We start from the raw sequence: 13,315 nt of genomic DNA, 5'->3' as shown, positions 1-13,315 counted from the left end.
CACTTCTGCCTTGTGCGGAGGTGTGTGCTGCTTCTTCACGGTCAAACTCCCTTAGGCTCAGGCAAAGATAACCCATCAATAAACTATGTCAAAGAAATCCCTCCAAAAAGAAATGTTAAGTATAAAATAGAATAGAACAAAATAACCCTTACCCTAATCTTGCAACAAAAAATACATCAGCTTTGGGAGACGACAGCGTTTTGAAGGCATCTCACCCCAGTATGATGTCTTGCAGTGTATCCCATTATAGTCTGTCTCTTATCATGGGAGTATCAGCTCCTATAATGGTGACATTGTGAGATTGCACTTATCATGCGAAGGTGCGTGCCACTTCTGCAGTGATGCGGAGGTGTGTGCCACTTCTGCCTTGTGCGGAGGTGTGTGCTGCTTCTTCACGGTCAAACTCCCTTAGGCTCAGGCACAGATAACCCATCAATAAACTATGTCAAAGAAATCCCTCCAAAAAGAAATGTTAAGTATAAAATAGAATAGAACAAAATAACCCTTACCCTAATCTTGCAACAAAAAATACATCAGCTTTGGGAGACGACAGCGTTTTGAAGGCATCTCACCCCAGTATGATGTCTTGCAGTGTATCCCATTATAGTCTGTCTCTCATCATGGGAGTATCAGCTCCTATAATGGTGACATTGTGAGATTGCACTTATCATGCGAAGGTGCGTGCCACTTCTGCAGTGATGCAGAGGTGTGTGCCACTTCTGCCTTGTGTGGAGGTGCGTGCTGCTTCTTCACGGTCAAACTCCCATAGGCTCAGGCAAAGATAGCCCATCAATTTACTATGTTGAAGAATTCCCCCCAAAAAGATAGGCCAAGTTTGAAACTGAAATAAAATGCTTGCAGTGGTGTACTTATTTATGTAAAACTATCATGCGTGTTTACATAAGTTTATGTTTAACTAATGCATCACTATTTGTGAGTTGTGATGTTAAACGTTATCACAGGTGTTTACATAAGTTTATGTTTTAAACTGTATGAATTACAATTTGTGAGTTGTGATGTTAAACGTTATCATGGGTGTTTACAGTACCTTTGGCTGGTTGTTTGTAGAACCTAAATAAATATTCACTAGTTAAATTTGTTGGTATAGAAACGAGGTTGCTGCTAAAGCGTGAGTCGTGCGGACATCAAGTTGTCGTGCGGACATCAAGTTGTCGTGCGTTGTAAATATCGCGGAAATATCACATTTGTTTCTTCATATAGGTCTTCTTTGTATAAAATACATAAATGTACGGGAACGCCTTATCGTATCGTAAAAAATAGCAATAGTTATAATCTAACTCCAAAATTAATCCCCAAATTGTATGTGTACACACAAAATATAAGTTTAAAAAAAAAACACACACAAAGAAAATTACAAATAATAAGTAAATTAAAATTAATCAATGTTTTAAAATTTATTTGGCATTTAACACATCTAACAATGATTTTATTCTAAAAATTCAAAAATGTTCAATCTAAAAGAAGTTCTATATTAATAATTTCTAACCTTTGAGAAATCATGTAATTAATTTACTGCATGTTGCAAATTATGACCTTGAAATTAATAAATTTATGAACATTTATATGACAAAATTCAATATATAGAAAATTTAACAACCAACATTTATAAATGTTAAATGTTTTCAGTACTAACTACAATGAATTAAGAACTAACTTAAACATAACAATTTTACAAATAATAACCATTAGTTTTAGGCTGCAAGATGTTTATAATTTCCTATTCAAAAATGTTCAATCTAAAAGAAGTTCTATACTAATAATTTCTAACCTTTGAGAAATCATATAATTGTGTTACTGCATGTTGCAAAATATGTCATTGGTCGAATTGATAAATTCATGAACATTTATATGACGAAATTCAATATATAGAAAACTACAATGAATTAAGAACTAACTTAAACATAACAATGTTACAAATAATATTCATAAGTTTTAGGCTGCAAGATGTTTTTATTTTCCCATTTTAAATCTGTAATCTTTTGTAGGGATAACATTTTGTTTTTGTGCATCACTTACAAGAAGATTTGTTAAAAGGTTGTGTCGGACATAAAGTCATCGCGCGTTGAAGATATTGCGACCAATATCGAAGTTTCTATATTGTATCGAAGGACATTATTCACTAACAAATCAACATAATAACAAGGGTGTTACAACAAATTATAGAGTTGGGCAACAACATAAGGAATAAATAATTAGCCATGACATTTATTAAAACAAAATATAAATGATTTGTAGTTAGGGCTTTGTTGACAACAGAGTCTGTCAAAACATACAATTATGATTGAATTTTGTTACATTCAAATGAATCTAACCACTAACATGCAAAAAATAAATGAAATAAATCCCATGATTCAAATAAGTATACTAACAAGTAACCACATGACAAAGTAACATGTTAAACTAACCACTAACATACACACAAATAAATGAAATAAATTCCACGATTCAAATAAGTATACTAACAAGTAACCACATGACAAAGTAACTTGTTGTTTTTTAATGAAGAATTTTGTTTAATAGTTCTAAATTTGACACTACATGTAATTGATGAAGGTTCTGTAGTGTCTTCTATGCACTTTTCATAAATTAAATTAGGTTTTAAATAAAAAATAAATTGTAAATGTTATTTGAATGAAATAGAAACATAACAGATTCTATGATGCTTAAAAATGTTAGCTGTTATATTAGTTCAGTCAAAAACAATTCATTTAGTGTAATAAAAACAAAATGAAACTGAAAGGGTTACACAAACATGTAATAGTTTATCACTAGGCACTACAAGTTCATAAAATTATGAGTAACGACGTCAAAGGAAATATTCGTTTATGAATGAGCGCTGCCAAGATCGGAGAGACGTTTATACGGGTCGATGCATTGATCGATTAAGCCGTGCGAAAAGACAGCCTCGCTTCTAGAAAGCTATCTTGTCACACAAGAACTGTGTTAAGAAAATAGATGATTTTCTGTGAATATTTAATCAGTGTTTTAAAAGTACAACATGTTTATACGATTATACGTTTATATCAGTGTGTTTAAAGGACAATATGTTTATACAATTAATACGATTATACATTTATACGGGTCGAAGCATCAGTTAAATAAAGTCGTGCGAAAAGACAGCCTCGTTTCTAAAAAGCAATCTTGTAATACAATAACTGTGTTAAGAAAATAAAGACTTGAGTTTCTGTGAATACTTAATCAGTGTGTTTAAAGGAAAATATGTTTATACGATTAATATGATTATAACGTTTATACGGGTCGATGCATCGATTGAATAAGCCGTGCGAAAAGACAGCCTCGTTTCTAGAAGGTATCTTGTAATACAAGAACTGTTAAGAAAATAAAGACTTGATTATCTGTGAATATTTAATCAGTGCGTATAAAGGGCAGTGAACGATCCTGTTTGACTTTAAAAACAAAGTTTGAGTTATCTTTAATATTGTTAAACAACTTTTATTGTATTGTACTTTAAGAAATGTTCTCTTAATGAGGCATGTGTAGGAGGTGATGTTAATACAAGAACTGTGTTAAGAAAATAAAGACATAATTATCTGTGAATATTTAATCAGTGTGTTTAAAGGTCAGCGAACGATCCTCTTTTGACTTTAAAACAAAAGTTCGAGTTATCTTTGATATTGTAAAACAAATTTGTGTATTGTACTTTAAGATATGTTCTCTTAATGAGGCATGTGTAGGAGGTGACGTTAATAAAATGTCAAGTCACAAGTTTATAAAATCTCGAATAACGTCGTCGGTGTCGTTCGTATAAACAGGCGCTGCAGAAATTGAACGTTAATTCACAACTTGTACACGATCGATGCGTCTATTAAACCGTGTAATATGGCAGCCTCGCTTTTGGTACGTACTGTTTAATACTTGAATTGTGACAATGGTGAATTTATGTTAAAATTTACGTAAACTTTGATATTTTATAATAAGTTTTATTAGAAGTTACTTAAAAGTTTTTAATTTGCGACAACTTTGATCTTATTTTGGTCTGAATGAAGAAAAATAAGTAACTTATGTTAAAATTAAGATAAATCTATAATTCTTTGCTTACTAATTTAGTTATACTTCAAATAAAGGACCTAAATTTTAGTTAAATTTACTTTGTAACTTTCTAATGTTAAACTACTTAAATGTTACATGTATTTAGTCTTAATGGCCTTTATTTTAGTCTTTTTAAAGAAAACAAGTAACTTATGCTTAAGCAATTTGGTATAATTCTTACGCACTCAAATTCGCTGCTTAAATTACATTAATCATTATACTTGAACAAAAAACACCTAAATTTAAGTTAAATAGTTTTTATATTTTACTTTGTAACTTTCTGATGTGAAACTATTTAAATTGTACATGTATTAAGTAATAATGGCATCAAGCTTTACTCGTTAAACACAGTTGGAAATATTTGCATTGTTTATTTTTGTTCTGGAAATAAACCTTTACTTAACGTACACCAACTTTATTCTGTTTTTTTTCTTGTGACTCTTGCTAAGGTCAAAGGTCATGGGGTTCATTTCCTTTTTTTTTATTTTACCGATCCATTCTAAGGTTTAAATATTAGTTCCGAGCAATTTTTTCAAGAGCCACCGTGGCGCAGCGGGCTAGCTCACAGCCCCAGGAATCCTGGAGCTGTGAGCAGGGTGGGTTCAAATCCCTTCGGGGACCCTTTTTTAACAGTAAAACAGATTTTTTTTATAAATCTTGTAAAAATGTGCAGGGTTTGAACCGGGGACCTTCCACTCTGTAAGCACTCTCTCTCACTGCTGTGCTACTGAGCTGTTATAAAAATCTAACGGTTTTTGGAGTGATGAAGTTAAAAATGGCTGACTTAGAAAATATTTCAGAATTTATTTTCCCTGGCTCAACCCTTGGATTTCTAGCTGATCTGAGAGCTGACCAAGGGCCTACCAAGGGCCTTGGAGCTTGGCTGGAGGAGTAAAATTTCTAAGTGCTGAGGGGCCAAGGAGGTTGCTGGTCAGCCAGTGGGCTTGGTTGGTTGGGATGAGGGCTTGGGTGATGGTAGGAGTGATGATGGGCTTGACTGTTTGGGATGATGGTAGGAGTGTGGGACGGGCTGCTTGAGATGAGAGCTTGGGGTGATGGTAGGAGTAAATGGCTGGACTGTTTGGGATGAGGACTTGGGGTGTTGGAGAGTGGGATGGGCTGGTTGGGATAAGGGCTTGGGTGATAGTAGGAGTGATGATGGGCTTGACTGTTTGGGATGAGGGCTTGGGTGATGGTGTACGAGTAATTGGCTGGACTGTTTAGGATGATGACTTGGGGTGATGGTAGGAGTGATGGGACGGGCTGCTTGAGATGATGGCTTGGGGTGATGGTAGGAGTAATTGGCTGGACTGTTAGGTATGAGGACTTGGGGTGATGGTAGGAGTGATGGGACGGGCTCCTTGAGATGAGGGCTTGGGGTGATGGTAGGAGTAAATGGCTGGACTGTTTGGGATGAGGACTTGGGGTGATGGAGAGTGGGATGGGCTGGTTGGGATAAGGGCTTGGGTGATAGGAGTGATGATGGGCTTGACTGTTTGGGATGAGGGCTTGGGTGATGGTGTAGGAGTAATTGGCTGGACTGTTTAGGATGAGGACTTGGGGTGATGGTAGGAGATTGGGATGGGCTGGTTGGGATGAGGGCTTGGGTGTTGGTAGGAGTAATGGAAAGGGCTGTTTGAGATGAGGACTTGGGTTAAGGATAGGAGTGTTGGGTTGAGACGGGCATGATAAAGCTTGGGAGGACTAGGGGGTACGATGGGATGAGATGGTTGGTATCTGGGGGAGGTGGGTTGTATTCATTCAAAAATATATATTTTGTTTAAATTAAAGTGGATATTCTAAGATGTAATTTAACGGAAGGGTTTTTTCGTATTAAAGGTGTGGTATGGTACTTTTTAGTTAAAGTATTTAATGGGGTGGAACTTTTTCTATTAAAGTGGTTATTCTTAGACGTAATTTGACGGTAGGGGTTTTTCGTATTAAAGGTGTAGTATGATACTTTTTATTTAAAATATTTAGTCATGGGGTCTTTTTTTTCTATTAAAGTGGATATTCTAAGATGTAATTTAACGGAAGGGTTTTTTCGTATTAAAGGTGTGGTATAATACTTTTAAATTAAAGTATTTAGTGGGGTGGAACTTTTGTTATTAAAGTGGTTATTCTCAGATGTAATTTAACGGATGGGGTTTTACGTATTAAAGGTGTGGTATAATACTTTTAAATTAAAGTATTTAGTGGGGTGGAACTTTTGTTATTAAAGTGGTTATTCTCAGATGTAATTTAACGGATGGGGTTTTACGTATTAAAGGTGTGGTATGGTACTTTTTAGTCAAAGTATTTAATGGGGTGGAACTTTTTCTATTAAAGTGGTTATTCTTAGATGTAATTTGACGGTAGGGGTTTTTCATATTAAAGGTGTGGTATAATAATTTTAAATTTAAGTATTTAGTGGGGTGGAACTTTTGTTATTAAAGTGGTTATTCTTAGATGTAATTTAAGGGTAGGGGTTTTTACATATTAAAGGTGTGGTATGGTACTTTTTAGTCAAAGTATTTAATGGGGTAGAACTTTTTCTATTAAAGCGGTCATTCTTAGATTTAATTTGACTATAGGGGTTTTTCATATTAAAGGTGTGGTAGGATACTTTTTAATATAAGTATTTAACGGGGTGGAACTTTTGTTATTAAAGTGGTTATTCTTAGATGTAATTTAACGGTAGGGGTTTTTGGTATTAAAGATGTGGTGTAGTAGTTTTTATAGAAAGTATTTATGGACTAGAGATGGACTATCAGATATTTTGTTTTAAAGTGGTTTTATTCTGAGATATAATTTGAAGGTAGGGCCCCCTTGTTTGTCTTAAGGATAGGTACAGGGTTCTATGTCTTACTTGTAATACTTATAATCCACAACACATTATATGTAAAACAATAGCACATTAAGTAAGGGAGTGAGCGAGATTTCATGTTTCATTTATAGAATCATTTTATTTGACAACTCAAACTTCAAATAGTATTTTACAATGTTAACAAAGTAATCTTACTTGTTTTCAACAACTTCAAATCTTTTGCAGAGTGATGTTTCAAGCACTATTTTGACACTTCTTGTGAAAGATTAACTGTTACTATTTTATTTGTCAAAACATAGTTTAAAGTTTTACCCTGGGCCTAATTTCATGGAGCTGCTTTAGCGGAAAATATTGCTTAGCAGTTTTCTGCTTAGCAGAAATGAGCAGTGTACCATGCCAGTCACAAATTGTTCACATAGCATGGTAGTTTGGCTGGTAACCATATTCTGGTAAGCATAATTGTGTTGTGCTTAGCTACTTTTTGTACTTAAGCAGCTCTATGAACTTGGGCTAAAATCCAAACACCAGAAATCACAGTAAAAGCTTTTGCAACAGATTGTATGCTAGTAACACTTTTTACTATTATGAGGAATGTTTTCTTGCCCAATTGATTATGGTGCAACAGTTCTGTCATCAAGTCAGGTATTCCCGTCTAGAAACTACAATGTCTGGTGTTGGGTTTGGTTTTAAATCATGGTTTTTATTTTTTGTCAATTAAAATATAGATCTGCAATGTAGCACACCTTGAAACTTCTCTGCATTTATCAAGAAAATATCAAAACACTTATTGACTCAGAGATTAGGGTTTTGCCAGCCATTTACAATTAAATAAGACGAGACTTGTGAAGGCCATTTTCTTTGTAAATGTCTAGCTTTTCATTAATATGAAATAATAATTTGCTTTTAAGATCTTTGTCCAATATGCGAATAAAACCTCTTAAAGGCACTGCACACGTTCCGTCATATTTGAGTGAGAAAATTACCTCTTTCTCAAAAACTTTGTTACTATCAACAGCTTGCCCAAGCTCGTTACCAAGTAAGTTTTTATGCTAACAACATTAAATGAAAAGAATTTGGCTACTTACAATTATTGAGTTATATGTTTACTTTAAGTGTATGAAGTTTGTGGGGTAAATTAAGTGTACCTTGCAAGAAATCTACTTTAAAGTTTTTTCCTCCTGGTAACAAAAGTCTATACCAGACCCACTATCTTTCTGAAATCTTAAGGCCACTCTTTTCGAGAAGTATTCCAGCCCGTATTCCAGTATATTTTTCTCCAACTTTGGTGAGTTCAAAATACACACATTGTGTGCTTGCTTGCAAATGGTGCACTTACTTTTTACAAGAACATTTACTTGAATGTTAGATTACATCCGACTCCGACATCATTAATTAACATGTCTACAATTTTACAAATGAAATCAACAAGCTTGTTGCTCATTTATCATTCCTTCATATATAGAATGCCTTGAAGACCTTGATGTTTCAATACTATTAGTTTTTCTATCAAACTTTGAAGCTTTCAAGATTGTAATGAGAGTTATTTGCTACACACTAAGTTTTAGGAAATCAGCTTTTTCATGCTGTCAAAAACTTCTATTTATGCTTAAAGGCACTGTACATGTTTGGTAATTGTCAAAGACCAGTGTTCTCACTTGGTGTATCCCATCATCAGCATAAAATAACAAACCTGTGACAATTTGGGCTCAATTGGTCATCAAAGTTGCGAGAAAATGATGAATGAAAAAACACCCTTGATGGACGAATTTGTGTGCTTTCAGATAGGAATATAAGACTTCTAGCTAGAAGTCTTTTATTATTTTAGTGAGAAATTACCTCTCTCTTAAAACTACGTTACTTCAGAGGGAGTTGTTTTCCACAATGTTTTATACTATCAACAGCTCTCCAATGCTCGTTACCAAGTCAGTTTTTAAGTTAATACTTGTTTTGAGTAATTACCAAACGTGTACCTTCCCTTTAACTATGTAACTCATTACAATCTTGATTCTGCATCTCTCCTGCGCCAGGAGTGTCTTTTAGACAGACATGGCGCATTATAAATTTCCACTATTATTATATTTGTTATTATTATTTATTATTATTAAATGAACTAGCCCTAACTAGGGGCGTTTAATTGCCCTTGTAATCAGAATATGGTTATCCATCAATGATAACTCCATTTATACAACATTTCAATTTTCAAATCAATTTTGCCAAAGTATACCTGAAATAAATTGGTCTGATTTGCCTTAACTAGCTAACAAATAAATAAATTAGGTCAGGAAAGGTGTTAAGCACATTCCAGATCTTTTACTTATCATCATACAATGCGAAATAATTGCATTCCTAGTTTATGGTTTAACTTGAGAAGAAATATCAATGGTTTGTACTAAAAACCTTTTTCATTATTTAAAATTGTTTTTTTGTACAGTTAAAGGGGTTTGGTTAATCAAAAACATGTTTCCTATCTTTTAAATCTGTTATCAATCTGTAGGGACGAACCTCTCATTTCGGGTTAGGCTGGTGCCAGCATTTCATCCCCAAAACTGTTGTGGCATGTGACGAGATATTCTGTTGGTATGAGTGCTGCAAAAACAGACCACCCTTTGATGTTAGTGTAAAACAACCACAGGTATTTTACCTTCCTCTTGCGTAACCCTCACACATCTAAACTGGTGATATGTTGACAGTGGGTCTGACTATACACGGTGCAGGTCTCCGAAATCTTCTGTGTGACAGGTAGACACCATCTACATATTAACAAACAAATGTTTATTTTTAAGGTATAATAAGAATTTGACTTTAAAAAATGTAATTTTAGTTTTTCATGTACTCAATGAAAAGATAAAGATGATCGAGATCGAGAAATGAGATGTAAACTTTTGAAACAACAACCCTTATGTTGAGGTATGTGTATATTTTTTGGTTTAAATGTATCAGAATTTTTCCTAAGAACAAAATTTGAAATTATTTGCTTCCCGAATACGCCCCCCCCCCAAAAAAAGAAAAAAGTTTAAATGTTTGTAGATATATTAAGAACATCATTCACAATAAAATATATTTTTTGAAAGATTTGTTTGGCTTGAATGATACAGTGTAATTCCCCACCAACTCTTTACACCATACTTTATAAGTCTAGCTACTCTACTGCCAATAATGGTTTAAACAAAATTATTTTGAACTATCAAAAATCTCAAACTATTGTTGGTTCATATAATTTAATTCAACTGTTGATGATGAAGCCCCCTGATTCTTTAGCACGTATGTTTATAGAACCTTTTTCTCAGAAGTTTTTGTTGAGCCAAGATTATAAAAAGTCTAAATAAGCAACACTTTGCACTATTAGTTGTTGAACCCACATGTTGAAACTGGTTCTTACCTGTTGATGGGGAAGACCTTGCTGTACTTTGACACTGGGCAGCATGTGAATCACGCATCTACTATTGAAGAGGTAGACTTCATCTGACAATGGCATCTGTCTGTAGCTAAAAAAACAACAACAATATTTTGTAAAAGAGGTGTGTTGTGTTGTGTGTCTTCATCTGCAGCAACGATTTGATAAGGCTTTTACCATTTGAGGGCGGCATTCATCTCAAAACAGTTATCTCAAAACACTTGATTCAAGCATTATAAAAAAGATGGCCCATGTTTCTGTGGGTTGTTTTTTCTCTCGCATGTCCACTGTTTTTTTTTTTTTAAGGTTGAGGAATCGAGCAGGTGGCAAGTTCGCCAAGGAATGAAGGAAACTATGATAGATTTATGAACTAACAGCTGTTCTAAAGTTCAGGACCCAGGAGTTTCCCTTACCTTTTATCAAGGAGAGAGCAGTTCATTTCCCGGACTCTTTGTACATTGTTAGGAAGCTCATCAACTGCAGGTCTCATGACATCTACTTGGTTGATGAGTAGATCTCTGTGGAGATGACAACCCTTACTGTATCAGCAAACAAAGAACACAACAATGCTTTAGTTTTAAAATAATAACAAGTTTTAAAGCACAAGGGTAGTTTGAGAGATTACCAACTTGAACACAATTGATTGTTTTGTTCTTTCGTAATATTGAAAGGTGAACAAGTGTGTAATGATTACATACTTTTTTAACCTTTGTTGTTTTCCAGTTCTTTTCTGCCTCAACTTTAGTCTTGCATGTAGTTTTCTCACCTGTCTTGGTAAATTTAGTTTTTGCCATGGTGCCTCCCAAATTCCTGAAAATTGTTGCCGTGCCCTATCTACACTTACAAAATTGCTGTGATGCCCTACAAACTCTAAAACAAGCAAGGCAGTTTTTCCGTGCCCTTTTGAACACGAAGTTCGAGGCCAATCAAGTAAAACTGGATTCATAATGTAAACAAATACATTTTGATCAGTGTCACGCGTGGCAAAAAAGCAGAGTTTCATGAAAAGCCCCTCAGCGCCTATGCATCAAAACAGCACTGTGAGGTCTGGATACATGCAATGGAAATTGCACATTAGCACAGAAAAATTATCTTCATCGAGTCCCTGCTTTGACAAATTTTATGCCACAACACTGACTGCTTTTACACTGGTTTTCTGAGGAACTGGTAAATCAGAGTTGATTTCACTTTTAAATTTTATGGGTCTGTTCTGAGAACCATTTTCAACTGGCAAGAAAAAAACACTATTAACAAGATAGTTTAAAAAATGAAGAAGGTGGAGTTTTTTGTACAAAATTTCAACAAAATCACAGGAAGGAAAACTTCATACCTCTTTTCATGCATCTCAAATTAATGGTTGTTCATATTGTTCAATGTTACTGTTGATGGATACATCCTTAATTATTTAGAATGTTCATAAAACCCTTTTTTCAGTGGTTTTTGTTGGGCCAAGATAAATAGTCAAATACATGCTGAAATTGTTTCTTACCTGTTGATGGGGAAGACATCCTTAACTTTGACACTGTGCAGCATGTGCATCATGCATACTCTTTGAGAGGTAGACTTCATCTGACAATGGCATGTTGGTTGCTATTCTAAAAGCAAACAAATAAAAACCAATATCTTGTGACAGGCAGCGGTGTGGTACATGTACAACAAGCATGGAGATAGAAGGAAAATGTTCTTCAGATGTGGTCCCACTTCCTGTGTGACCCTGGAAGTAAAGGTCAATATGAGGTCATGGTTACCCAAGGCTAATCTCCAGTGCCCAGGGATTCAATAACTATACAATCATATTGACGAAAAACAAAGTGTTTGTCCCCAAACCATGCCCTTATGGTGATTGTGTGGGTAGGGTTATAGATTAATAAAATGGTTTAAAGACACTGGACACTATTGGTAACTGTCAAAGACTAGTCTTCACAGTTGGTGTATCTCAACAATATGCATGAAATAACAAACCTGTGCAAAATTTGAGCTCAATCGATCGTCGAAATTGCAAGAGAAAAATGAAAGAAAAAATATCATTGTCGACCCATGGTCACACGAAGTTGTGTGCTTTCAGATGCTTGATTTCAAGACCTCAAATTCTAAATCTGAGGTCTCCAAATCTAATTTGTGGAAAATTACTTCTTTCTTTAGAGGGAGCTGTTTCTCACAATGTTTTATACTATCAACCTCTCCCCATTACTCGTAATCAAGAAAGGTTTTATGATAATAATTATTTTGAGTAATTACCAATCGTGTCCACTGCCTTTACAACAATTTATGCCCATAAAAACTGACTCTGTACTTAGGATCCCCTTCAAAGTAATATGGTTTGGATACCCAGAAAACATGAAAATCTGAGAAACGATTCATGTATCAATCGTTTCTCAGAATTGTTGAGGTTGGTGTCCATTTACAAATGCTGCAGCAGGTATGCAGTTGGCGCCCATGGCACCTCGCTAAACAAGGATTGATTCAACGTTCTTGATGTAAATAATGTGACAGTTTTGTAGACCTTGCATTCAGCTGAAGCCTTCACATGTGGCTTTTATTGTGTTTTTGTTTATAACTCTCCCTAGATATATAAGCATTTCATTGCCACAAACTCAATCTATGACCCTACCTTGAAGGGCGGCAGAGGGGTTAATTTACCAGAAATTGTACAAACATCTTACAGTACCTACTTTTTAAAACCAGCTAAGAAGGTTCTTTGGTGCTTTCTCTGTCCAATTTTCTGCTATTCTTGCTGTGCCCGAATGTTCCCCAATATTTTGCCCATTTTCAGACATCTACCTGGTTCATGAGAAGATCTCTGTGGAGATGACGTCCTTACTGTACCAAGAGAACAGAGAAAACAATAATGCTTAGTGATATAAAGCACTTAAGGGTAGTTTAAGAAGTTACCATTAAAGATCAACTTGAACAAAATTTTCATTTTTGTTCTGTTGTTATAGAAAGGTACACAAGTGTGCCACGACCAAGATGGCTGCCAAGCATGCACATGCAGTGATGACATCGTAGCCATGCACACAAAACTAGATCAAATCATCAAGACA

At 34.8% G+C, this 13,315-nt stretch overlaps 2 protein-coding genes across 3 annotated transcripts; both read right to left on the bottom strand.

Annotated features, from left to right (window-relative positions):
* Positions 1-3,986: 3,986 nt before the first annotated feature.
* On the bottom strand, positions 3,987-8,276 carry LOC117292821 (extensin-like). The gene is made up of 3 exons (XM_033775020.1): positions 8,233-8,276; positions 5,070-5,611; positions 3,987-4,018 (listed from the first exon to the last, which is right to left on the bottom strand). Exons 1-3 carry the CDS (start codon positions 8,274-8,276, stop codon positions 3,987-3,989), a joined length of 618 nt encoding a protein of 205 aa, XP_033630911.1.
* Positions 8,277-9,319: 1,043 nt separating this feature from the next.
* Positions 9,320-13,087, bottom strand: LOC117298952. Of its 2 annotated transcripts, XR_004520018.1 has the most exons (5): positions 12,944-13,087; positions 11,761-11,866; positions 10,685-10,810; positions 10,257-10,362; positions 9,320-9,627 (listed from the first exon to the last, which is right to left on the bottom strand). XR_004520018.1 is itself a non-coding variant. In XM_033782342.1 (4 exons), the coding sequence occupies exons 1-4, from the start codon at positions 11,838-11,840 to the stop codon at positions 9,577-9,579; spliced, it is 363 nt and encodes a 120-aa protein (XP_033638233.1). In that variant the 5' UTR covers positions 11,841-11,914; the 3' UTR covers positions 9,320-9,576. The 2 variants fall into 2 exon arrangements, 1 of the variants encoding a protein (XP_033638233.1); XM_033782342.1 differs by lacking the exon at positions 12,944-13,087 and having other exon boundaries at positions 11,761-11,914.
* Between the last annotated feature and the right edge of the window lie 228 nt (positions 13,088-13,315).

The sequence above is a fragment of the Asterias rubens genome, chromosome 1, assembly GCF_902459465.1.
Source record: "Asterias rubens chromosome 1, eAstRub1.3, whole genome shotgun sequence".
Classification (NCBI taxonomy): Eukaryota; Metazoa; Echinodermata; class Asteroidea; order Forcipulatida; family Asteriidae; genus Asterias; species Asterias rubens.
This window is presented reverse-complemented; position numbering and strand designations above follow the sequence as displayed.